General features: G+C 44.3%; 1 protein-coding gene across 2 annotated transcripts in view; it reads left to right on the top strand.

The window, feature by feature from the left end:
• Nucleotides 1–26,949, top strand: part of HRH1 (histamine receptor H1) — a 73,425-nt gene extending 46,476 nt beyond the window's left edge. Inside the window, exons 2-3 of one of the 2 annotated variants that reach the window (XM_078075032.1) lie at nt 21,182–21,244; nt 24,023–26,949. In XM_078075032.1, the coding sequence (XP_077931158.1) occupies nt 24,058–25,518 (1,461 nt within the window). In that variant the 5' untranslated portion in view covers nt 21,182–21,244; nt 24,023–24,057 and the 3' untranslated portion in view covers nt 25,519–26,949. The remainder of the gene's footprint in view (nt 1–21,181; nt 21,245–24,022) is intronic. The other variant, XM_036079892.2, reaches the window with a different exon arrangement.
• Nucleotides 26,950–27,551: the final 602 nt, after the last annotated feature.

The raw sequence follows: 27,551 nt of genomic DNA, 5'->3' as shown, positions 1-27,551 counted from the left end.
GAGCAGCGACATGGAGGTGTGAGATACTTGGATGTATTGAAGTTAGGGGTCAGGGGTGGATGGTGGGCAGGGAGTGGCAGTGGTGGGCAGGGCGGGGGGCAGGGAGAGGCAGGAAAGGCAGGTAGAAGCGAGATCATGCCAAGCCTTCAAGGCCAAGTTAAGTCAAAACTCAGCAGAGGTTTAGAGTGGGGTGTTCAAGACTCAGACAGACCTGGGCTGGAGTCTGAGTTTTTCTAACGTACTGGCCGTGTGACCTTGGACAAGACTACCTCTCTGAGTCTTGGTTTCTTAGTCTATAAAATGGAGGGGGGGTGGTAGTCAAAAGGCCTCCCTTCCAGAGTGGTTTTAAGAAGATGCACAAAATTAGCACAGTCTTTACAAAGGGAATCTTCAATATGCACACACTGCTCCCCTCATTTGGGGGGTTGGGGGATGGGGAGCCACTGCAAGACCCAAAGAAGGAGAGTGGCCATCCCTGCAGGTCCAGGGGGTCTGTCTAGCCTATGCCCTGACAGCTGTCAAGAAGGGTGGGTGTTGTGGACCACCGAAACTAGGTCAGCGGATAAACAAAAGGGGGAGCTTTCCTCATTCAGAAGTTTATTGTTTAAAGGTGAGAACAGTCTTCCCACTTTGTGGAGCATACACAGGAGCAAGGCGGAGAAGAATTTAAATCTTTAAAACTTTCACACTCCCTTCGCAATATTTTCATGTCTCTTTACTCCCTGTTCTACCTGTTCTTCCCTTAACACTTCTTTAAATCAATTTTAAATTGTTTTTGTTTTTGTTTCTTTGCATAACTTGTCCTGACACAATACTCTCTATTAAATCAAATGCTTTTAAAAAAGTCACTTAAAATCTTTCTACCAACATAAAACCAACTGTGAATTTTCAGGGAACTTTTCTCCAAGGATATACACTCCTCCAATTTTGCATAATACGGTTACATACCATTCTGTAACCTTCTTAATTTGACAGCCGGGAACATCTTCCCACATCCACAGAGAAAGCCACGTCATTACTAACAGCTGCATATGTTCTCAGTGTTCTTATGGGCCAGTACTTAACCAGTCCCATAATGATTGTTGTTTAGATAGCTTCTGCTTTTCTAAGAATATAAACAGCTAAGGTGAACACCTTTTTGGATGCTGTGGGATGAAGGATTCTCAGAAGTAAACCTCCTGACGAAAGGAGGTATGTTTTAAAGACTTTGAGTAAAAAAAAAAAAAAAATCACGAAACTGCCCTCCTGGAAGAGAGGCCTAATTTACACCACCCCAGCTGTGAGATGCCAGCTTCCGGCGCACTCACCTGCCTCATAGGGATGCGAAAATAAAAAAGCCCAATTAAGAAACACAGTTGCCCCTAGAACAACACAGGTTTGAACTGATGAGTCCACTCACATATGGATTTTTTTACAGTACAGTGCTGTAAATGTATTTTCTCTTCCTTATGATTTTCTTACCATATTCTTTTCTCTAGCTTACTATAAGAATACTGTATATAATACACATGTAAAATATGGGTTAACTGACTGCTCACATTTTCACTAAGGCTTCCAGCTAAGAGTAGGCTATTAGGAGTTCAGTTTTGGGGGAGTCAAACATGGGTTTTTGACAGCACAGGGGGTTGGTGCCCCTGACCCCCATGTTGTTCAAGGGTCCACTGTACTTAACAAAGAGATTTGGAAATTATTTATTTGTGGTGGTAATTTTTCATTGTGGAGAGATTCTTGATTCTTTTCTTGGCACATCTGATCTGGTAGTAAAACTGCTTCTGGTCTGTATGAAGGGATTTCATCTATCAGTTTTCAATGTTTGGCTAATAATAGCCCTGGTGACTTCCAGAATCTCTTCTGTCTTAGCTCAGACTGCCACAACAAAGTACCGCAGACTGGGTGCATAAACAGAACTTCTCACAGTTCTGAAGGATAGGAAGCCCAAGATCAGAGTGTCAGTATGGTCTGCTTCTTGGCGAGAGTTCTCTTCCTGGCTTGCAGACAGCCACCTTCTCACTGCGTCCTCACACGGTGGAGAGACGACTCTCTGGTGTATTTTCTTCATCTTATAAAGTCACTCATCCCATCATGGGGGCTCCAATCTCATGACCTCATCTAAATCGAATTACCTCCTAAAAGCCCCATCTCCAAATACCATCACATTGGACGTTAGGGCTTTGACATATGAATCGGGGGGACACAAGCGTTCAATTCATAGCATCTTCCATGAAGACAAGTTTGAGAACCAGAGGGCTAGATCATCGTTTTTAATGTGAGTTTTGTCTCTCCAGTGGTAGCCAATAAACCCAGTTGTTTATTGAGGGCTTGCTACATGCCAAGCTCTCTGTTTGGTACACTTTCTATGTATTGTCTCAGTGGACATCCCTACAAGGAAAGAATTATTAGCTCCATTTTACAGAGGACGATCCTGAGGCTCAGCTAATGAGATGGAGCTCAAGTTGGGAGGCTGACTCTAATTACCTGTCCATCATCACTCAGCTACATGCCTAGGTAGACTGTAGGTACAACTTCTGGAGGGTAGGGGTTTGTCTTGCTTGCCTCTGGATCCTATCCCAGTGTCAACACAAGGCAGATCACATCCAGTCTAGCTGTTAATGGGTAGAGCAAAGGCTTAGATGACCTGGATTTGAATCTCCCCTTGGCCCCTTAGCAGCTCTGTGGCTTTGGCTTTGGTTTTCCATCCCTTAAATGGGGTTCATAATCCCTACCCTGCAAAACTGCCTTGAGGACAAAATGAAATAGTGTATGCACCCGGGACATAGTAAGCATTGAATAAACTTATTATTTTTGGTATATTCATTTAGTCCCCCGAAGACCCCGGGATCCCATGAGCAGAGCACCCTGGAGTTAGAGATGTATATATATATATTCTGGAGGCAAGTGTGTGACTTTCAAATGGATTGTTTTCCAGCCTGGACACAATTTTCATTTCTCTCCAGTGAATCATTACAGAAATTGCCTTTTCTCTCTGCCTCTAGGACACATTTCATGGAGGGGCTGAGACCTTCCCAGGGACAGGCCTGGGAAGTTTACACTTTGCCAAGTCCAGTTAGAGGACCCACTCAGGTCACCCCAGCACCCCAACCAGTCCTGTGCTGTGGGGGCCACAGAGCCTCCTGACAAGCAAGGGGATGGTCATGCCAGCCCTGTAAGCTCAGATCTTGCTATCTCTTGTTTTTTGGTTTTTTTGGGGTTTTTTTTGGCTGTCTGGCTGCCATCCTGCTGGTTTTAATGAGAAAAATGTCCGCAAGTACCTTTTGGCACTCATTCAAGTAACGATCCGAAAGTATAGCATAGTAATGAAGAGCATGGGTTCTAGGAGCCATCCTCCAGTGGCTCCCCATCTCCCTCAAAGTCGAAACCAAAGTATCTACCATGTCTGTAAGGCCCCAGATGATCTCATCTCTACCACCTCTCTGCCTTCATCTCTTACTCAGCTCCAGCCATACTGATGTCCTGGGTGTTTATCAAACATGTCAAGGATGTGTCCACCCCAGGGCCTTTGCCCAGGCTGTTCCCTCCTCCTGTCATGCTCTTTCTCCCAGATCTTTGCGTGATTCATTCCCTCACTTCCTTTAGGCCTCTGCTCAGATGCCACCACATCACCCTGATCATCCTTTATACAATAGCACACCTACCCCAGACATAATAATCCCCTTGTTTTCTCTCAAAGCACTCATTATCACCTAATGTAGTATTTATTTACTTTTTTTTTTTTAATGAACTGTGTCTCCCCACTAGAATGATAGCTCTTTGTGGATGGGAATTTGTCTGACTTGATTCCTGCTATTTTCCCAACATCTAGTTTATGTCTAGTATATTATAGGCCCTTAATAAATAATGATTGATTGATTGATTGATTGATTGGAGGAATGAATGCCTGGCTTTGTTCCTTGCTAACTGTGTGACCTTGAGCTTCTTAGTATTTCTGAGCCTCAGTTTCCAAGTCTTTAAAACGGACATGGTTATAGAGGTTTACATGTTAAATGAGACAATGCATTTAAGTTCTTTGCATGGTGACCAGCACAATGAAAGTCCTCAATAATGATGATTGACCTTAGATGATTATTACTTAGACCAACAAATTCAGATAGAATATGCTAAAGAAAATGAGAGAGGTGTGCAAAAGCCTGTCCTGTTGAGAGATGACAGAGGTTCTGACCAGGCCAGGTAGTAGGAATCCGGAAAGCGTCTCAGGAGGGGTAGCCCTTGGGCTGGGCCTCTGGGTTGGGCAGGGTCTCAGTAGGTCAGTCCTGATTTTGTAGAACAGTAGTGCAGGAAAAAGGAACAGCGTGAGCAAAGAGGGAGGAGGCAGAGTTCAGGGACTGGTCAGGCTTGCTTCAAGTGTGGGGGTTGGGCGGCAAAGTCCTCTTTCTTGACCTGGGTTGTATGTGTCTTATAATCATCTATTGAGTAAACTCATTAGATTTGTGCTGTTTCCTGTGTTTATGTCTTGTTTAAAAAAAAAAAACCACACACACACACACTTTTAAAATAAGGGAGGAGGTGTTGGATACAATCAGATAAAAATTCAGGGTCTGCCTCCCGTCAGCTCTCTGACCTTTGGCAAGTTATTTAACCTCTCTCAGCCTTGGTTTCCTTATCTGGAAAAGAAATCATAATAGTACTTAGCCCCTAGCATTGTGCTGGCCATTTAGTAGGAGAATGCACGTCATCCCCTGGCACCCCACCCGGACCCTCGTACGAGCTCTCAGTGTGAGTTGGTGGTCCTGGAAAGAAGCAGACCTGGGCATAAGAAGCCCTGAGTGCTGTCTCCACCTCTGCCCCTGACTTGCTGTGTGATCTTGGCAGAGTCGCTTCTCTGAGGTCTGACGCCTCCTGATTCTCCTGAAAATCCCGTCCCCCGTAAGAACTGTCACTGAGGTGGGTTAGGCTGCTTGCTGGAACCTGGGGTGCTCCGGGCTGAGCCTGCCCATACTTGTGTTTCCTCCAAACATGTGGAGCCTCCAGTAGCCCCGGGAAATAGCAGGCAGTGAGAGGTGTGGAATCCCCAGCGCTTCCTGAGCCTGCCCGTGGCAGGTGAAAATGCGCCGGAGACAGTAAATTGCTTTCTGGTGTTTTATGTAGGGGACATGGTGCTGCTTTTACCCTTCTAGGCTTGGGCTGCCTCCTGTAAGCTTTGTTTGCCTCTACTGCCTTTACCAGGTCGTGTGAGCTTAAGGAACAGACAAGTGGAGGGTAATTACCTGGGAAGGGTTCCCTGCTTCTCAGAGGGTCCCTTTTCCTAGCCGGTGTCCTTCACGATCCTGCTTCCCCGGGAGCAGGAAAGAGATGACCAACCCCTGATTCCTTGACTGAACTGAGAGGAGAAATCAAGGCAGATGGTGTCACTGGGGTTGCTGCTCCCTCAAGTATCTGGAGGTGGGAATATGAGTTTGTAAAAAAAATGTAAGATGTAACAATTCAGTGCATGCCCTACATCTACTAGGCACTCACATTCAATCTGCCTTGAATTCCCAGGAAGATTCCCTCTAAAGATCCCCTTCAACTGAAGAATCCTTTCATGTTAGACACTCTACCCCAGAATGTTGCAAGGAGTTGCTTGGCCAGAACCTTTTTCATCTTACAAAACTGAACCTCTGTACCCATCAAACACCAACTCCCCATTCCGCCTTTCCCCAGCTCCTGCAACCATCACTCGACTTTCTCTCTATAAACGTGCTTTAACTATAGAACCACACAATATGGGCGCCTGGGTGGCTCAGTTGGTTAAGCGACTGCCTTCGGCTCAGGTCATGATCCTGGAGCCCCGGGATCGAGTCCCACATTGGGTTCCCTGCTCGGCAGGGAGTCTGCTTCTCCCTCTGACCCTCCTCCCTCTCATGCTCTCTGTCTCTAATTCTCTCTCTCAAATAAATAAATAAAATCTTTAAAAAAATGAACCACACAATATATGTCTTTTGTGACTGGCTATTTTACTTAGCGCAATGTCCTCTAGGTTCATTTTTGTTGTAGCAAGGGTCAGAATTTCCTTCCTTTTTGAGGCTGAATAATAAATATTCCATTGTAGGTAGAGACCATACTTTGTTTATTCACTCGTTTGTTGATGGACACTTGGGTTGCTTCCACCTTTTGAATAATGTCACTGTGAACATCATTATATCAGTTTCTCCTTAAAATCGTCCATTAATCCTATATGCCAATGATTGTGTGGTTGTTCTGATGGCATAGGGCACTAACAGCCTCTCTTTAACACCTATGCCCTGGGCTCAGGAACTGGGGAAATAGCAAAGTAGCTGGAGGCAGGGGCCAGGGTGGGGGTGAAGGACAAGCCAGGGTTGGGCCAGGACAAGGAACCGAATCATGCTGCATATTCACAGCTGTAACTTCCCTGGATGAGGAAGGTTCTCTTGACAACCATTTATGAAGCAGATGCCCGTGTAGGAAAAAGATGGCAGGCTGACAGGAAGGTACAGTGGTCCAGGTTGCTGACTGCTGACATGCTCTGTAGCCAGGGCCAAATTACAAACAAGTCCAGGCAGAGCAAGTGGTACTCTCTATCCAATGTGGTGTCAAGGCATTGGGACGCATCCATCCTCCATCTCGAGACAACCCTACCTCTCCCTTCCAATCTAGGGGCCTCAGGTTCCACCATTCAAGCACATTAGACATGCAATAATAGTTGTCCAAATGTGTCAGAAAGGGCTTTCCCTTTACAGAGTCGCTCTCTTAAAATGCAGATGTTCCTTAAAGAGCAATCTGAATTTTATAGCCGTAAGGACCTTTAGGGTTCCTCAAGCACAATTGTTATCAAACTGTATTCTGAGGGGCTTCTGGGGATTCTGGGACAAAGAGTGAGGGGAAGAGCCAAGCAGATGGGACTCTGGGACCTCCACTCCTCTCCTCCAACCAGAGCAACCTGCTTTTATCTGATTATAAATTTTTATAAGAACCAGTAGTTGTGCTACCAAGAGAACTGGTGGGAGGTTTGAAAGCCTCTGATCTAGTGAGACCCCCCTTGTTTAACAGAGGAGATCCAGAGAGGTTGAGAGAAGTATTCAAAGTCACACAGCAAATTCATTCAACAATTATTAACCAAACATCTACTATGAGCCAGATGCACGGTAAACAAAGATGAGTGGACAAATCCTGTGCCATGAAGAGTGGGCTCTTCTTTCTAGGATGGCTCCTCTGCAGATTTGCAAAGGATGGGGACTGGATGCATGGGGAGCTGTCGGCAGGGAAGGGGACAACCTTCCCCCCACCCACAATGTGTGCCTGCCAGATTATCCTCATACCCCACATCAGAGTGATGCCATCACTCCGGTACATGCCAAAAGGGACAGACGTGTTCTCGTTAGTAGACTGTTCCCCCCACCCCATCATTCCATCCCTGATGAAGCCCTGTGATATGCGTACCTACTGTGCACCAAGCAGAGCTGGCAGATGAGGCTGTCAGACTGATGAGGACATGGCTTCTGCTGCCGAGGAGCTTCCTGGAAGGAAGGTGTGCTGGCAAATGCCACAGGGAGGTGGATCCAGGTGGCAGCAGGGCCCCTCCCATCCCAAACTGAGGACCTAGGGCCCCCACACTCTTTTATTAGCTCTGATCATTTTCTTGTAGAACCCTTAGGATTTTCTAGATATAAGATCCTGTCATCTGCAAATAGAGAAGTTTGACTTCTTTTCAAGTCTGTGTGCCTTTATTGCATTCTCATGCCTAATTGCTGGGCTGTCTTTAACTTCATTTATTTTTGACTAGGCAAGAACCAGGCCTGGCTGGGGTCAGAGAGAGGGACTGACTACCCTTTGGAGGGCTGGCCAGACATAGCCGTGTGAGTGCCAGGGCCGATCTCTCAAGCTCCACTGTGACATGAGCTCCCAGGCTAATGAGCAGAGCGGAGAACATTGGGAAATGCTTTTCTGCAGCACTCGTAGCTGGAGCATATTTCTAGAGCATTCAGTAACTGTTTATTGAGCAACTCCCTGGTTCTTGGGGCTGAGGACACAGAGATGACTCAGACTTAAATTTGGCACCTCAGGTCTAATGAAAAGTCTGGTCAGTAATTAAGGAATTACAACCCATCTCGACAGGGGTTACAACCGAGGTCTGTACCAAGTTCAGAAAAACCCTAGAGAAGGAAGCCAATGAACTTGTCCGGTGGAACTGAGAAAGTCCTAGAGGAAGTGACATCGGAGCTGGTTGTAAAGAATTAATTAAATGTGTTGTCAGGCTGAGAGGGAAGGAACAGGCAGCCCAGGCAGAGAGAACAGCATTTGCAAAGGTGTGGGGGTGTGTGAGAGCCAGGTCTGTGGAAGCAACGTGGAGTCCCAGAAGAGGACGCTACATGGGAAATTGGGTCCATCCCGATGGAAACGGTTCTTGTGCGAGGTCAAAGGTTTTAACATGCCACCGCTTGGCACTGTCCCTCGGTTTCCAGAGTGGAATCTGTTTTTGAATGCTTGTCTCTTGGGCTTCTGTGGTGCTAACTGGAGTAGTTTACAGGAAAAGAAGAGAAAGCACCGGGAAAGCAAAGTGGATTTCTGTTAGAAATGCAAGGTGTCTTCAATAGGTCAGAAAGATTAGAGTGTGGATGGGAGAAAGAGTAAAAGTGGGAACCAATGCAAACTACAGTTTTCAAGAGGAGAGGGAGAGATTTGATGGCAAGCTGCTGACATGGGAAGTGGCAGAGTAGGGTAACAGATGGGACAAGAGGTGCTTTAGGTTTTATGTGGGTTTTTGTGGGGTTTTTTGCCTCTTTAAGAGTCTTCAGGAAAGGTTTAAGTTATTTTCCATCTGTTTTCTTCTTGGATGTTGGACTTGAATTTCTTCTGAATGTAACCATGGTTAGACTGGACACAAGACAGCCCAGTTTCATTTGGGTTACCCTTGTATTATACAGAGGGGGGAAGTCCTGTGTATCCTATTGTGGCCCAACAGCAATGGCAAGCCATTAGAGTTTCCGTAGGAGAAAGAGGTGATTGGATGTGTGGTTTTTAGCAAGATTATCTGGCTGCTGCATGTAGGATGGGCTGAGGGGACCCAGATCAGAATCAGGATGCTGTTCGGAAGCTGTTAAACAGTTGAGCAGAGATATTATCAAAGGCTGAACCAGCACAGCAGTGGCACAAATGATCATTATCTCTGCTTTTCGGTAATCTGTGGTGCAAATCTTAAAGCAACTCTAAGTATGAGCGGGCAGCCACTGGGAAGGAAGTTCTCTTTAAGTGTGAGGTAGTTCAGATCTTAATCATATCCTAAGGCCTTAGATTTTCTTTGAGTAAATACACACCCAAAAAGAAGTTATTTAATTAGCACAGGGTTTCACCTGTCAGACTCACCTGAGTCAGCCACCTGTGAGACTCACCTGTCGCTTCTGCAGTGCTTAGAGAGATCTAGACAGGACCACTTTCTTTTTGCTCTGTTGACTCACTCCTACCCTCCAGGAACTTTCTCTCTGGGAATTTATAGAGTCTGTCCTTACATTTGCCAAAGAAGCAGCCAGGAGTAAGGTTTGCTGTCAGTCACTGGGGAGATGGTTGCTGTTGGTACTGGCCAATTAACCAGCAGGACAGAAAGTTCTCGGACCAACAAGGACACAGCCCCAGCTTTCCCAAAGGCACATTGGAACAGGGGGAGAAGTGGGAGTCTTACTCATGTTTCCATCTCCAGCAGCGTGGCCTAGCATAACACCTGGTACTGCGTTATTGCTTAATTAATAGTTCCTGAATATATTAATGAATTAGCATAGCATGAAACCCTGAAAATGGTCATGTTGGGTCAGCACTGTGATGTGTTAAAGAAAGAATTCTTCCATTCACTCATTCATCACTCACTGAGTTCCTCTTACCATTCAGCTTTGGGCTAAGTGATGGTTCACAGTCTTGGCTGCATCTGGAGAGTTTTCAAAAATCCTGATAATCAGATCACACTTCATACCAAGAAAATCAGAATCTTGTCTGAGGGTGGGAGCCAGACATCAGTATTTTTTTTTATTTTTTTAAAGATTTATTTATTATTTATTAATTTGGGAGAGAGTGAGCAAGAGAGCACTAGCAGGGGTGGAGAGAGAGGGACAAGCAGACTCCCTGGTGAGCCGGGAACCTGATGTAGGCCTTGATCCCAGGACCCTGGCAGACGCTCAACTGACTGAGCCACCCAGGCGCCCCTAGGATTTTTTTTTAAAACTCCCCATGGGATTCTAACATGCAGCCACGGTTAAGAACCTCTGGGCTAGGTTCTGAAATAATAGGTGACTATCATATTTCTCCTGCCCTTATAAGGGTCAAAGTCTAAGTGAAGGATACCTGAATTCATTCATTCATTCATTCAGTCAGTCAGTAGAATACAGAGCATTAAATGCCTCAGTAGAAATATGGGGGATGCCTGGGTGGCTCAGTCAGTTGAGGATCTGACTCTTGGTTTTAGCTCAGGTCATGATCCGGAGGTCGTGAGATAGATCCCTGCATCGGATTCCTCGCTCAGCAGGGAGTCTGCTTGAGATTCTCTCTCTCCCTCAAATAAATAAATAAATCTTTTTTAAAAAAATAGAAATATGGAAACAATACTGTGGGAACCCAGAGGAAGGAGAGTTTAGATGTATCTAAAGATATAGGAAAACTTCAAAGAAGAAGGAACTTTTAAGATGAGTTTTGTATGATAAACAGAAATTCAGGAGTGCCTGGCTGGTTCAGTCAGAAGACCATGCGACTCTTCACCTTCGGATAACAAGTTTAAGCCCCACATTGGAGGTAGATGACTTAAATAAATAAATAAATAAACTTAAAAAAAAGGTAGGTCATCATCCTCCTTCCTTCTTTCTCTCCTTCCCTTCCCGCCTTCCTCCCTTCTTCCTCTTTTCTTCCCATCTTCTTTTTAAAGATTTATTGAGGGGCGCCTGGGTGGCTCAGTCGTTAAGCAGCTGCCTTCAGCTCAGGTCATGGTCCCAGGATCCTGGGATCAAGCTCCGCATCGGGCTCCCTGTTCGGCAGGAAGCCTGCTTCTCCTTCTCACACACTCCCTGCTAGTGTTCCCTCTCTCGCTATCTCTTTCTCTGTCAAATAAATAAAATCTTTAATTAAAAAAAATAAAGGTTGATTGATTTTAGAGAGCATGCACAAGCAGGGGGAGGGGCAGAGGGAGAGGGAGAGGGGGAGAGAAAGAGAGAGAAAGAAGCAGACTCCCCACTGAGCTCAGACCCTGAGATCATGATCTGAGTCGAAATCAAGAGTCGGATGCTTAGCCGACTGAGCCACCCAGGTGCCCGGCTTCCAGTCTTCATTATCAACCTTTATCAACCATCCCCCTCTTTCTTATTCTCATTCTTCTCACCTGTTGTTGTGGGCAGGCTCTGAAGTAGGCCCAGAAGGAGAGAATCATATACAAAAATGAGGTCCCTGCTCCAAAGGCACATCCTCTTCCAGGAGGAGGGAATAACATGTGCAGAGCCCAAAGGCTGAAAGAACCTGAGGGGTCTGGGACCAGTGACTTCATGTTTACTGGAGTATAGTGGGTCAAACATGAAGGAAATATCATGCCAGCTATCTAAAGGGTTTGAACTTTTCATTAAAGGCATTTGGGAGCAAAACAATCTCGGGCAGTGCTTACCACATTTTAGGTGGTACCTGAAGTGACTATAAATTGTAAACAGTCGTGGCGTTGATTAATATTGACTCACATTGGTTTTCGATTCTTTTGATTACCCGCAGGAGAGTCTCATTTTGGTGCTGGTAGATCTTTAATACCGATAAGTACTCATGTTTTTGTTTTGTTTTGTTTTTTTAATGAAGAGCCTTCCTCAAAATATCTGGCTAGAATTTAATCACCTTGTTTTGTTGTCATCGTATTTATTCTTATGGAAAGCTTCTATAGATGACAAAAAACAGATGACTGGCTTCTTATATGTTATAGTAAAATAAACTTAAGCTTAAAAAAAGTGGATCTGTTAAAAATATATATAAGGGAAATGATGGCATAAGAAACACATAGATCCAGCAAAGATTATAATGGGAGTAGGTAAATAACTGGAGGGGAGATCCAGTTCATCAATTTTCCTTCTAAGGGTCATGCTTTTGTGTCAAGTCTAAGACCCCTTTGCTTAGCCCTGGACCCTGAAGACTTTCTCTGAGTTTTTCTAAAAGTTTTATGGTTTTACTTTTTACATTTAAGTCTATGAACCATTTTGAGTTAATTTTCTTAGGTTCTGAGTGAGGTTCAGTTTTTTGCCTATGGACGTCCAACTGGTCCAGCACCATCTGTTGAAAATGCCCTTTCCCCAGTTAAATTGATTTTGCACCTGTGTTAAAAATCTCTTGGGCATATTTATGCAGGCCTGTTTCTTGGTTCTCTATTCTGTTCCATTGTTCTGTGCCTACCCCTCAACCAATACTATAGTCTTGATTACTGCAGCTATGTAATAAGTCTTGAAATCAGATAGCCTGATTTCATTTTATTCATTTTATTTTTCTTTTGAAAAATCATGTAGCTATTCTAGCCCTTTGTCTTTCCATATAAATTTTAGAATGGTCTCATCCATATCTATAAGACACCTTGCTGAGATTTGAACAGGAATTGCATTAAATCTGTACATCAATTTGGGGAGAGTTGACACATTTACTATGCTGAATTTTCTACTCCGTGAACACTGTATATCTCCCCATTTATTTAGATCTTTTATTTCTTTCATCAGCATTTTGTAGTTTTCAGCATACAAGTCTTGTACGAGTTCTTCTTCTGAGAATGTATTGATTTCCCTTCGCTTCCTAAGGGTATTTTCACCGAGTGTGAGATTCTGGGTTGACATTTCTTTTCCTTTGGCTTCTGAAATATTATGTCACTTCCTTCTCATCGCCACATTTTCTGATGAGAAATCTACTGTCATTCTCATTATAGTAAGGTGTTTTTCTCTGGCTTCTTTCAAGATTTTTTTTCTTTAGTTTTCCAAAGTTTATTATGTGTCCTGGTGTGGGTTTTAAGAGGAGGTTATCCTGTTGGAGGTTCACCCAGCCTCTTGATGAAGGTTTATGTCTCTTACCAAATTTAGGAAGTTTTCTTCCAGTACCTTTTCATCCGCACACTCTTTCTTGTCAACTTCCAGCACTATGCCTACATGAGTGTTAAGTCTTTTGTTATATAGTCCCACAGATCTCTGGGACTCTGTCCTTTTTTTTTTTAGCTTCCAGTCTATTTTCCTTCTGATGTTAAGTTTGGCTAATTTCTATTGTCCTGTCTTCCAGTCCACTGATTCTTTCCTCTGTTCCCTCCATCTTGATGTTGAACCCAACCATTGAGTTTTTATTTTAGTTACCAGATGTTTTGGTTCTAAAATTTCCATTTGGTTCTTCTTTTTTCTTCTATTTCTTTGCCCAGACTTTCTGTTTTTTCCTTTGTTTCAAGGATGTTCCCATTTGCACATTTTAACCTTTTTATGATGGTTACTTTAAAGTGTTTGTTGGGGCATCCTTGCATCCCTGTCATCTTGGCATTGGTATCTATTGATTACTTTAAGAAAAATTCTGTATGAGCTCTTCCCAGTTTTTCATATGAGAAATGATTTTCAACTGAAATGTGGGAATTTTAGATGGGCATTTGAGACTCTGGATCAAATATACGTCTTCTGTTTTATCTGGTGTTATGAGACACTGCTCTGGGGAAGGGGAAACAAGAGGCAGTGGGATGAGGGTGTGCCACCAGCTTATTACTTCCTGGTGGGGGTAGAAGTCCAGGTTCCCCCCTCAGCTTCTGTGACACCTGAAGGGGGAGGGGTCTTCATTACTCATGAGCAGGGACAAGTTCTGGCTCTCTACCAGGCCCCGGGAATAACTCCCTGGCTGAGAGGGGTAGAGGTGCCTCCTTACTGCTCCCCCATGTGGCCTCTATTGACTCTGGGGGGTGGGGTGCAGGGTTTATCTCTACCTGCTGAGGACGAAAGTCCTTATTAGGGACCGTAGGGACACCTCCCCAGCAGGAGGGTCGGGTCACCTTGTATTCTGACAAGGGCGGAAGTCTTGGCTCCACTCAGCCTCTGCTAGCCAGGATCAGAATGGGACTCTAGTGTTTTCTGTGGTGTTTGGCTGCAAGCAGACCAGTTTTAGTCTAAAAGTTTTCTATTTTGCTAGGCTGCCCCTTTTCTGGTCCTTTGGCTAGACACAGCAGACTTTTGTTGGGGCTTTTTAATTTTTTTGTCTGTACCCATTAGTGTTTCTGAACTGCCAACCATTGTAGCTCAAAGGCTCAGATATATATGGCAAGATAAAAACCCAGGGAACTCATCACTGTGTCATTCTTTGGGTCCTGGGATTCCTAGCTGGTCTGCCTTTGCCTCTCCACCTTTTAGAGTTGTCTTATGTTTGTTTTAAATATAGTGTTCAGGGTTGGTTTTTTTTTTTTTAATTGTACTTAGCAGAAAAAATAGGGAAAAGTACCTGTACTCAATCTTCCCTGAAACAGATGTCTCAGTATGTTTTAAAAAGTCTCCAGGTAGCCAATGTTGAAAACCACTGGTGTAGGCCATGAATTCCATGAGCACTGGGGTTGTGTCTGTCTTTCACCTATCATAGCATCTGTGCCTGATGCCTCAGTAAGGAGTTTTTGAATGGATGGATTGGTGGAGGGAAAAGAGGATGGATGGATGGGTGGATGGATGGATGGATGGATGAATGGATGGATGGATGGATGGATGGATGAATGGATGGATGGATGGATGGATGAATGGATGGATGGATGAATGGATGGATGGGTAAATGAATGCATATGAGAATGGAACGAGCAGCCAGACTGATTCACTCTCACCTATGCTCCTGTACACACATACCTCAATCTAGAGACAAGCCTGGCCCCAGTACCAGTAGGAGGCTTGGCCAGCAGGTGGCGCCGAGGAGCCCCACGTGTGGTGCAGGGATGACTGCTGCACAGTCCGGCAGGGGGTCACTTGACTGAAGGGGACAGATATTAAAGAGACTCCCAGTCACCTAGGAGCTCTCTCTTGTAAGCATCTCATCTGCCTCTCCTTTCTCTTCTACCAGCTCTTTTACTTACTTCAATATCATACATAATTCTTTTTTTCTCAAGAAGGAAACAGCCTGGATAACTTTGGTCTTTGAAAGTGCCTTTCTCAAGGCTTAATCTCAGGGAATTTGGAACAAAAATAAAGTATTATTCTTTGTGTCATGAAATGATATGTGTGTATATGCTGGGCCTGGTGTTGTCTACAGTGTCCTTGTCAAATGTTAGTGCAGATGTTCGTAGTTCCAGTGCCGTGAAATCTTTATTTAAAACGTGTATTTTCTTCTCTTTCTTTCTTACTGTAGTGAAAAGGTGGGTGGGTTAGGGCAGGGGGTCTGAAGCCCCTTCAAATAGCCTAGAAGGTGGGTGTCACTTGGGCCATTCAGGGACTTGTTCTTCAGTCATCTTTGGATCTTAGTGCAGGGTACCAAGCCCTATAAACTCCAGAAACCTCTGTTTCCACATCATTAAAATGGGGGCAAAAAATAATTCCTTTATCATAACTGGCACTGTGAGGATTCAATGAAGCAACATGGAAACCCTCCCAGCCCAATGCTGGTATGTAGGAAGGCTTTGAAATACTATTTTTCTTCTCATTCGTTGCTTTTCAATGTCAGAGGGTAAGAGAGAATGGAGCTGGGCTTTTTATACTTCTTTTGTTTGTCATTTAGGGATAATTATCCTTTGGCTTCCCATTCCTGGCCTCATTTCAAAATCCCAGCCTGTCACACCAGGGGTGGGGCTTGGGAAGAGCAGATAAACAAGTCCAACCTCCCAAACTCTTAAGCCAAATTATAAAATGAGAGAGGATCATGGAAGCACAGGAGGGAAGAGTTGATGTAGCTAAGTCATGTCCACTCTTCGGCTGCTAAGGATTAAGAAGTTATATGTAACATCTCACTGTGCCCCCCTCTACAAGAAACCATGTTATCTAAAACTTAGTTCCAGCTAAAGCTGTCTTTCTGCTAAGCGACTATTTTGCTTTTATTCAAATGACACTAGAATCTTGTAATTGATCCTGTTTTTCCTCTTTGCTCTGGCTCCTGGGAAGCTCGGAGTCAAAACTGTGACCCAACTCCAGTTAGGATCTGCCCTTAGTTTCGGCCTTATTTGCCTAACACTCCTTTATTTCCCTTAAAAAAAATTCTAGTGCCTGGTAAGTATTTTAGGGAGCAATACAGGTTTTTAAAACAGACAGAAGTCTGGAAACCTAGACAGCCTCTTGCTTGGACCACTGAATTTCTTTTTAATCAACTTTTTTTACTATAATCTATATACCACAAAATTCACCCATTCTGAGTAAATCATACAATTCAATTATTGTTAGTAAATGTCCAGAGTTGTGTAATCATCATCAGAATTCAATTTTAAGACATTGCCATCACTCCCAAAGACTCCTTCCTGTTTCCACCCCCTGTCTCAGGCAACCACTAATCTACTTTCTGTCTCTATGGATCTCCTCTTCTGGACTTTTCCTGTAAATGGAATCATACAATGTTTTGCCCTTTTGTGTCTAACTTCGTTTATGTGCATGATGTTTTTGCAGTTCATCCATGCTATAGCATGTATCAGTACTTGGCGTTTTTTTTTTTAATTGCCAAAAATATTCCATGGCATGGATATGCCATATTTTGATTATCCATTCATCAGTTGATGAATATCTGGCTTGTTTCCACATTTTGGCTATTATCAATAATACTAGAAACGTTCACATACAAATTTTTGTGTGGACGTATATCTTCCATTCTCTTGAGTAGATATCTAGGTATAGAATCACTGGTGATTATGGTAACTCTATTTAACTGTTTGAGGAACTGCTAGACTTTTCCACAGTGGCTGCACCATTTTACATTCCCACCAGCAGTATAGGAGGATCCTAATTGCTCGGCATTCTCATCAATCCTTATTATTGTCTGTCTTTTAAAAGTATAGTCATCCAGTGGATGTAAAGTGGTATCTCATTGTGGTTTTGATTTGCATTTTCCTGATGACTAATGATGTTGAGCATCTTTTCATGAGCTTCTGAGCCATTCTTATACCCTCTTTGGTGAAACATCTATTCAGATCCTTTGCCCATTTTTAGATTGGGTTATTTGTCTTATTACTATTGAGTTGGAAGAGTTCTTTACACATTCTGGATACATCAGACATATGATCCAGCAGATATAAGAGGTACAGATATTTTCTCCCATTCTGTAGCTTCTTACTTTCAAAAGTGGTGCTTTTTGAAACACAGGAGTTTTGGGATGCCTGGGTGGCTCAGTCGGTTAAGCGTCTGCCTTTGGCTCGGGTCATGATCCCAGGGTCCTGGGATCGAGTTCCACATCGGCTTCTTGCTTAGCAGCGAGCCTGCTTCTCACCCTGCTTGTGCACTCTCTCTCTGACAAATAAATAAGTAAAATCTTAAAAAAAAAAAAAAAAAGAGAGAGAGAGAGAAACACAGGAGTTTTAAATTTTGACAAAGTCCTACTTAATTTTCTCCTTTATGGGTTGTGCCTTTGGCGTTGTGTCTGAGAAATCTTCAGCTAACTCAAGATCTCAAAGCTTTTTTCCTATGATTTCTTCTGATAGTTTTAAGATGTTTAGCTGTTATGTTTAGGACTATCGTCAATTTTGAGTTGATTTTTGTGTATGGTGTGAGGGGGAAAGGTCTAGATCCATCTTTGCCCATGGAGAGGTCAGTTATTCCAGCACAGGTCATGGCATTTGTCCCAGGCCTCGTTACATCCCTTCCTTTACTTCAGTGTGCCTGCATATGAGCAACACTGCCCCTCAATGGCAGCCACAGCTCCCCCCCCACCCTTTCTTGTCACTTCAGTTCATGAGACCAACAGACTATCTTGGCTGCACAACCCCCATCCCAGTTTTCCAGAAGAGAGAATGGGACTTAGCCCTTCTGGGTCAGATGACATCCTCCAGTCCAATCACATGACTAGGGATCAGGTTTACATGGTATAAATTTGGCTGCCAGGGTCTACCCCTAGCTGGATGATGGTTCTCCGAGAAGGAAGCTTGTGAGTTGGGCAGATTCCCCAAAAGGAGTCTATCCCAGGGTCATTATCTTGTATTCAGCATTCCAGATTCCCTATGAACTAGCTTAACATCTCCAGCTCGGAGCTCACAGGTCATGTCCTCAAAATCTGTTTTTTCTTGACCTGTGTTCAATTGTTCAAGAAAGCAAAACAACTAAATAAGTGACATTATAAAAACTAAAAGATTCCATATAGAAATCCAGCTTTTATGCTTCATTTAAAAAATAGGCAGATCTGGGCCTGCAGCGGTTGGTGGTGTCTGAGCTAGAGCTAGAGCTGTCCTCTTCAGACAGAATGTACTCTCCAGCTTGCCGCAGTCCCCGCCACTCCCTCTCACTCCACACTCAGTCCCCTGTTCTTATTAGCTTTCCCTCCCTGACTCTGTAGAAAGTGTATCTCCACCCCCAGAAAAATCTTCAGGGCCACTCTGCCCACAAGGACATCTACCTCTTGCATCTTACCCAGAGGCTAACTCTTAACCCAGCACTGCCCTACATTCAAAATCAGGCATGTTCCTGCAACACCAGGTTCATAATGGGATTTTGCTATTTGCAGTCTGCTCTGGGCACCACAGCTGGTGGCATTGATAAGCCTGGGCATTTTATGGAAATTATGCCTTGGCCACACTCAGTGAGAATATTTGGGGTACTTTCATGCATGGTACCTCCCTCTCAGAATTAGAACAAAGAAACTAATGTTCAGACTTACTTGACTAAAATAAACATCCAATGCAAATGATTCAGAGGGTAGAGCAGTTTGGAAGGAGGAGTGGTGGGTGAGGCAATGTATCAAGAAAGGAATCCCAAACTCTCACTTTTCACTAAAAAAAATAAAAGATGTGCTAAGAATGTGGAAGACCTTTCCCTAAAAAATTTTTTTCCAATGGAATAAATCTATTTTATTTTGTTCTAAAAAATGAATGCAGGGTGCCTGGGTTGCTCAGTTGTTAAGCGTCTGCCTTCGGCTCAGGTCATGATCCCAGAGTCCTGGGATCGAGCCCCGCATCGGGCTCCCTGCTCAGCGGGAAGACTGCTTCTCCCTCTCCCACTCCCCCTGCTTGTGTTCCCTCTCTCACTGTGTCTCTCTCTGTCAAATAAATAAATAAAATCTTAAAAAAAATGAATACAGTTAGGTCTTATTTTCCCTGTTATAAAACTGAGATGCTCTCATTGTTCAGATCTTGGGAAATGCCAAAGATAATAAACATCACCCACCACCCAGAGGAAACCACTGTTAATATAACATAACAGAGACTCATCCTTATGCTAAACCTGGTAACAGCATTAACATCATCCTGGATAAACAACATCTGTTGTAAATTTAATTTCATCATAAGCATTTTTCCATATTACTAATGGTGCTCCATAAATGTGATTATCAGTGACTGCATGATATTCTATTCTGTAGCTATCCCATAATATATTTAGTTCCCAGATGTTAGATTTCTTTCCTTTTATCGCCTATCATAAATGATGTTGCAATAAGCATCCTTGTGCATAAATCTGTATTCATGTTTTGGATTACCATGAGAGAAATTTCCAACAATAAAGTTTCCAGGAAAAAAGAGAAAAGTTAAATGAAGGTTATCAATATTCATCAGTAGCATAAATCTTACCTCCAGTTTTTGCTGGTTTAGACATCTTTGTTGAAAAATAAGCCTACACCTTCTGCAGTTAGATCCTTCTTCCTGTGTGTCCTGTTGCTCTTCATTTGTGTCTCGCTTCTTCAGAGCCCATCCAATGAACGTCTGTTGAGCATCCCTCATGTACCTGCCCAGCACCAGCATGGGAGAATGGCAGTGAATGAAAAGGAGTGGGCCCTGCCATAAAGGAGGGGGTGTCTCCTTGATGGCCATGGGTGCCTCACGTCGGAAACAGAAATAGTGGACACTTTCCATGCCCCGGAGGTGCTCCCTGTTTAGTTAGGGACAATCAGCTAAAGAAAGAATGATAAGCTGGGTGATATCAAAGGGAAAGTTAGAAGTGTTGTGGGGACACAGAGGGGAGCAACTAAGAGCTTCAAGGCAAATGGTGCTCCATGAGGGGGAAACAGCACAAGCAGAAGCACAGAGGTGTAAAAGAGCTTTCTTACACCTTGTCCCCTAATGCCTTCCCTGACTCATCATTCCAACAATTCCCTCCCAATTCCTCGAACTCAGATCTGTACTTTTATTCTTTCTTTTCTTCATCCTTAAATTCCTCTTCCTTCCTCCTGGTGAACCTCTATTCATCCTTCGAAGCCCAGCTCACACATCACTCCTTCTCCAATGTTCTTCTTGCATGCCTCCCATGATGGAGAACTTACTATCTATCAAGGCAATTCATTGCATTGTTAGATAACATCTATTTTTAGAAAGTCCTTTTTGACCTTGAGCATAAAGCTCAAGGCAGTTGAGGTGTTTATTCTTCAGTTAGACCTGTAGTTCTCAACTAAGGATCATTTTACCTCCCAGTGGATATCTGGCAATGTCTAGAGATATTTTTGGTTGTCACAACTGGGAAGAGGGGGAGGATGCTACTGGCACCTAGCAAGCAGAGACCAGGGATGCTGCTAAACAGCCAACAATGCACAGGACAGTCCTTCACAACAAAGAATTATCCAGTTCAAAATGTCAATAGAACAAAGGTTGAGAAATAGATAGACTCAGGTTTGAATCTTGACTTCACCAGTCTCTTCCTAGCTGTGTGACCCTGAGTTGGTTGCTTCACCTCTCTGAGCCTGAGCTGAGCATTTCCTCATCCTTACCTTGGGGATCATCACAAGACCTCCCTATGGGCTTGTGGTAGGCATTTAATAACCGATATCTGAAAAGCCCAGGGCTTGGCTCCTTACTGTTGTAGCTGTTCCAGTCAGTATTCCCAAGGATGTGGAAGAAACGTTGACTACCTTTGTTTACTTGCTGGCACTTGGGCCTGATTGGATTAGACTATTTGTAATCACTCTGGAAAAGGTCCCGCTGCAGCTAATGGTTTTGGAATGGAGCCATTGCCTTAATTCAAAAATGATGGCTTGCTTGTACACTCGAGCCTCTTCGAGAAAAGGGATTCATTTCTGCGTGTCACCCGGTCCTCATTACCTGGGGATTAGCAGAGCTTTCCCACCCCACTGCCTCAAATGACCCTCCCAACAGCCCAGGGAGAGAGATAATGATGTTTTCCCTACTTTACAGGTAAGGAAATTCGACGCGTGGCTGTTTACCCAAGCTCCACACAGACCAAGTGGCAGAGCTGGGGTGAGAACCCTCTCCTTCCATCACCTGTCCTCTAGGGACACAGTGCTATAAAAAATCTACAGGTGCCCGCTTGTCTTCTCCAACTGCCCTGTCCAAAGTGCCTCCTCTGGCTTCCATTCTCTCTTCTCAGAGCACACCCATCGCCCACACCATCTCTGTAGGCTTGGCCTTGATCCCAGAGAGAGCACCTCAGAACCTGCTGGGATCTGGGCAGCCCAAAGGGAGCATGGCCTCCTGTGTATCGTGAGGTGCAGTGAGGATCCCCGTCCCCACACAATTCCCACACTCAGTCTGACATCCCTTTGGCATTTATAGAGAGAGAACCATTCAACGATCTGCTTTTCCAAAAGGCAGATCCCCGAGGGAGGGAAGAGCGCCTTACATGAATTATCTCACCGGGTGGGGCATGTTCGGGGATTGGATAAGAAGACCAGAGAGCAGGAACAGCATACGGGGCCTGTGACCCTGGCAGCCACACAGGCCCTGTGCTCAGGAGGGCTCCTGTCTCGGTTTCCTGTGCTGCTGTTGCCATCTTGAAATTCTTAATAATTGTTTAATTTTTAATTTTACACGGGGCCCCGCAAATTACGTAGCCAGTCCCGAGCGGGATATGAGGTCGCCATGGACATGGCTGCTCCTGCCGCCCTTTTGGGGGCCTGCCCTGTGGGGCCCACTCTTCAGGGTTCTCTCAGGCTTCCTCCTCTTTCCCTGACACCCCGACCACCCCCACCCCGCCCCGCCCCGCATTCCTCAGGAGAGGCAGCAGGTGGGGGTTGCGGTTGCCTTTCCAGGAATCCTTCCCAATTCCATGGCTTCAGAGGATAAAAGTGGATCCTCTTGCTTCTGAAGCAGCTCACTGAGCTGAAGGGAACCTTTCACCAGTAAATAGCTGTTGAATGAGTAAGTTCTGAACTGAGATGCTTCGCGGCACCTGCCTCTCTCTCACTCACTCATCCATTTAACGAATATGTATTGATCGTTTGCTTTTATGTTTATGCAAACTAACACGTCCAAGCTACAGAGGAGAACATGTGATAAGGAATCGAGCTTACAGTGGTAGGTGAGGAGGATAAATGTATATATGCTACGTTAATCTCCCCCAACATCTTCCTATGAAAATTATTGATAAAATAGAAAAGTTGGAAGCATTGTACAGTGAACACCCATATATCTACCACCTGGGTTATAAATTAACATTTTGCTCTTCCTGCTTTATTACATGTCTGTTCCTTTATCCCTTCTTCTAACCAACTACCCACCCAACTTGTTTTTTGATTCATTTCAAAGTAAGCTGTAGACCTCAGTAGATTTCACCCCTAAACACTTAATATGCGACAGTAATTTTTAGGTCAGTGATCTCAATTCAATCGTCACAACTTTTCTTTTTTAGTCAAAAAGGAAAAAAATCAATGATTTTTATATTAAAAAATCATTTTCTGTCACATTGTTGAATGACAAATAGTATATGCAGAGTGAAAAGAGATTCTCGATCCCCCTCTGTGTGCAATGAGGCAAAGAGAGAAATGAGAAAATAGAACTGTCCTCAAGGCAACAAGGAAAAAAAGAGAAACGAGACACATCTGTAGCAGAGGGTGGTTGGAGCTACCTTGAGAATAGCAGCCTGTGGGAATGTTTGGGGGAAATGCTTCCTGCTTTCTCCCACCCAAAATCAAAAATAAAACTGAGATGAACTTCCTTAGCCTCTTTCCTCCTTCCTGGGATGGCTGCAGACTATTCCAAGGGGTGTGAGCTTGGTCAGGGCTGAAGGTGAAGCTGTGAGGTGCTGGTTTGGGATGTGGAAGTGGAGAAAGAGACAGGCTGAAGCTGTAGGTTTGGGGGCTATTATCCTCACAGAGCTGATGGCTGGGGCTGACAGGGGTGAGTGGGGAAGGCTCTCAGGCAGACAGTGGAGAGTGACAGGAGCAGAGAGCAGGACTGGGTCATAAGAGGAGAAGGTGATGCTGTTCAGAGGAGGCATACTGGAAGAAGCTGGAGGGTTGCTCTGATGGGCAGTTCAGAGCTGGAGGAGAATATGAAAAAATACCCAAAGCAGGACTCTGAACAGGATACCTGGAAAAGCCTTTAGAGATCACCTGCGCCACTTTTCACGTTTGACCTGTGAGAAAACACAGCCTGAGAGATCACTCAGAATACCAATGGCAGAGCTGGGGCAAAATCAGTGCTATCCACATGATGCTTTTCCAACAAAGTAACTCAAGGGTTCCTCCCACAAGGATCAAATGCTGTAGGATCTTGCTTTTTATCTGAAAAAAAATATCATACAAATTTAGTTTTCTTCTTAAGAATTTATCTGGCTTTGTCTTAATATGAAAGTAGTTTGTTTTTGCTAAATTTTTAAGAGAGATTTACACTCTGTTAGGGCTTCTCAGTTTTCTTCAAACTAGAGTGCCATATCCGGTGTAGACCAGTCATAATGCAGTCCACCTTCCCAGAACACATGCAACATGGGACTTATACAAACTTTGCCTTGCTTTTGCCCAACTCCCTGACTAGAATGTAAACTCCATGAGGGCAGAGATTTTTGTTTTGTTCACTGCTATATTCCCAGTGCCCAGAACAATGCCAGGAATTCACTAAATAGTCATTGAATAGGTGAAGAAATGAATGACTAAGGAAGAAGGGGATATAGACTGTCGGTAACCAGCAGTATCCACTGCCCTGAACAGCATACAACCCCAGTTACATCAACTTGATGGTACCAAGTGACTCTACTGATCTCCAAGGCTCTGACCTTAATCCTTGTGTCTTTCTTCCCAGGGAGGGAGCCACAGCTGGAGGCTGCTCTTGTGCCAATGACCCTTCCCAATTCTTCCTGCGCCTTCGAAGACAAGATGTGCGAGGGGAACAAGACCACCATAGCCAACCCCCAACTCATGCCCCTGGTGGTGGTCCTGAGTGCCATCTCCTTGGTCACAGTGGGACTCAACCTGCTGGTCCTATATGCTGTGCGGAGCGAGCGGAAGCTACACACTGTGGGGAACCTGTACATTGTCAGCCTCTCCGTGGCAGACTTGATCGTGGGAGCTGTCGTCATGCCCATGAACATCCTCTACCTCCTCATGTCCAAGTGGTCCCTGGGCCAGCCTCTCTGCCTCTTTTGGCTTTCCATGGACTACGTTGCCAGCACAGCATCCATTTTCAGTGTCTTCATCTTGTGCATTGATCGATATCGCTCTGTCCAGCAGCCCCTCAGATACTTGAAATATCGTACCAAGACCCGAGCATCAGCCACCATCTTGGGGGCCTGGTTTCTCTCCTTCCTGTGGATTATTCCTATTCTGGGATGGCATCACTTTATGTCACAGGCCTCGGGACACCGGGAAGACAAGTGTGAGACAGACTTCTATGATGTCACCTGGTTCAAGATCATGACTGCCATCATCAACTTCTATCTGCCGACCTTGCTCATGCTCTGGTTCTACGCCAAGATCTACAAGGCTGTACGGCAACACTGCCAGCACCGAGAGCTCATCAATGGATCCCACCCTTACTTCTCTGAAATTAAGCTGAAGCCAGAGAACCCCAAGGCAGGGGCCAAAAAACCAGGGAAGGAGTCTCCCTGGGAGGTTCTGAAAAGGAAGTCAAAAGATGCCAGTGGTGAGCCTATCCTGAAGCCACCATCCCAAGACCCAGGGGAGATGAAATCCCCAGGTGTCTTCAGCCGAGAGGAGGACAAAGAAGTGGACAGACTCCAGTGCTTTCCACTTAATATTGTGCAGGTGCAAACTGAGGCAGAGGGGAGTGGCAGGAGTTATGTAGTTTTCAACCAGAGCCAGAGCCCGCTTGGGATGGATGAACAGAGCCTGAACATGCATGGGGCCAATGAGATATCAGAGGATCAGATCCTAGGTGATAGCCAGTCCTCCCGGACAGACTCAGACACCCTCACAGAGTCAGCATCAGGGAAAGGTAAACCTAGAAGTGGGTCTAGCATAGGCCTTGATTACATCAAGTTCACTTGGAAGAGGCTCCGCTCACATTCAAGGCAGTATGTGTCTGGGCTGCACACGAACCGAGAACGGAAGGCAGCCAAACAACTGGGTTTTATTATGGCGGCCTTCATCCTTTGCTGGATTCCTTATTTCATCTTCTTCATGGTCATTGCCTTCTGCAAGAACTGTTGCAATGAGCATGTGCACATGTTCACCATCTGGCTGGGCTATATCAACTCCACACTGAACCCCCTCATTTACCCCTTGTGCAACGAAAACTTCAAGAAGACATTCAAGAAAATTCTGCACATTCGCTCCTAAGGGAGGCAACAAGAGGATGCAAACAAAGCAATGTTCCTGAAGAAAATGGAGGATGAAGGCCTGTGAGTTGCCAGACAGCTGGGCTTTCTGGAGTCAAAAAGAATAGTCTTAAGGACTAGTAACTTGGAAAGTTCTTAGGCACCATTGGCAGAACAGCAGATGGCGGTGGTCAGCAGATAGATTCTGTACTCTGAGCAGAGAGCAGGATATTTCCAAGAGAATCAGATCTGGATGAGTTCTCCTGCTCCTCAGGAAGTGTGGGAGCCTCAGACTCTCATTGTAATTCAAGCGTGCAGACGGGAATTAATTGGAAACCGAAGGGACACGTGGGGAGAGTTTCACTGCTGAATTAGACGGAACTCTTAAGCCTTCCTGGAATGGAGTTATAGGACTGTGTAGAGACCTTACATATGCAGATAGATGCTGTCCCCTTCCAGGGGTCACCTTGATAGGCATGACAGCAATTCTATCGTGACTGTGGTCACTTCTTAGAACACCTCTCCTCTGAGCCCCTTCTACAGCTTTCTCAGAACCAGTGTCTGAACCACCTTGGAAATTCTGCCTTATTATTTCTCATTCACACATATCTTAGAGTTAGTAGGAAATTATGCAGCTTGTACGTTCACTGTTTTCAACCCCCAATTCTTTTTGACTAGTAACAAAAAAGTGATAAAAGATGCCCTCAAAAGAAAGAGGAAAAGGGTATTTTTTAATGGTTGCAAAATAAAAACAAAAAAATGGGAATGGAGAGAAGAAAGCCACGTTTCTTGAAGGCTGGGTTATGTTTATCTCATTGAAGCTCTATGACACCCCACAGCAGGAGGATGGTGTTACTAGAGGAGCAAATTGAGGTGTGGCAAGGTGAAATAAGGTGCCCAACATCACATAGTTGGAATGAAAACCCGGTGGGGTTCCAGCTTATTGTCACATGTTACCTCCAAATGGCAAAAATTTGTCCTGTTAAGTATACAACACATACATACACACACACACACACACACACACACACACACACACACACACACACACACACACTATTCCTGAAAGTGGTGGCAATTCTCAAAAGGATGTGTTGAGAGAAGGAATGGCTGACATAGAATATGCCCGAGGCTGCAGAAGGTGATACTTTGAAGGCAGTGTGCATTTTTATCTGTGAGTTCTGCTGTGTTTGTTGAAGAAAAGTCATCATGTTCTTTTATAGGCACACTTTTTCAGTAAAAACTAGCAAAGGCATGGGAACATCCAGTTTTCCTTGGGTTTATATCGCAATCTGGTTGTGATTTATATTTTAAAACTTAATGCCAAACTGTCATATATGTAGAAAAATGGAGTGCGTGTAAAAGCTGATATTTTGTCTCTTGTGTTCCTGTTTGCATGATCTGTTAAAATGACAGATTTTTACCTACCTAAAATATGATATTTGAACCTATACTGAGTTTGATTTATTTAATTCTACCTTTCTGAGTCTCTTCAACTGAGAAGATGTATTGAAATGTACTGTCAAATATTACGAGATCTGATATAGGGTTTCTCTTTGGTTTCTGGTCACATTTGTAAATGTCTTTAGAAAAGAACTTACTTTTTATAACAATCTTCACTCTCTGCTTGGCATCCCCCCAAAGCTCTTCTTGCTCAAAACTGGGGGAGCAAAAGAGACCTTTATACTGGTTTTAAAAGCTGCAGCTGGTCTGTTCCCAGGTCAAAAAACATTTCCCAAATGCCCCTTATTTATGTTGATAAATGGTTGAGACAACTAGTGAAGACAAGTGTTGATGAGCTCTGACTTTGGGTTGAAGAGACCTGGATTTGAATCTGACAAGAACAAGAAATGGTCAATATAAACTGTCAGAGCATAAAAAAACGAGGCCTATGCATTATTGAATACAGTGTTTATGGTGCATGCAGAGTGTCTTGTACACAGTGGGGACTCATATGTAATTTTAAAACATACTGAGCATACTATGTGCCAGGCCCCATGCTTTGCCACCATTATCTACTTTAACCTATACACCAATCTCATGAGGGAGATTTCT

Source organism: Halichoerus grypus, chromosome 1, assembly GCF_964656455.1.
Source record: "Halichoerus grypus chromosome 1, mHalGry1.hap1.1, whole genome shotgun sequence".
Classification (NCBI taxonomy): domain Eukaryota; kingdom Metazoa; phylum Chordata; class Mammalia; order Carnivora; family Phocidae; genus Halichoerus; species Halichoerus grypus.
The sequence above is the reverse complement of the archived record's forward strand: the minus strand, read 5'-3'. Positions and strand labels throughout refer to the sequence as shown.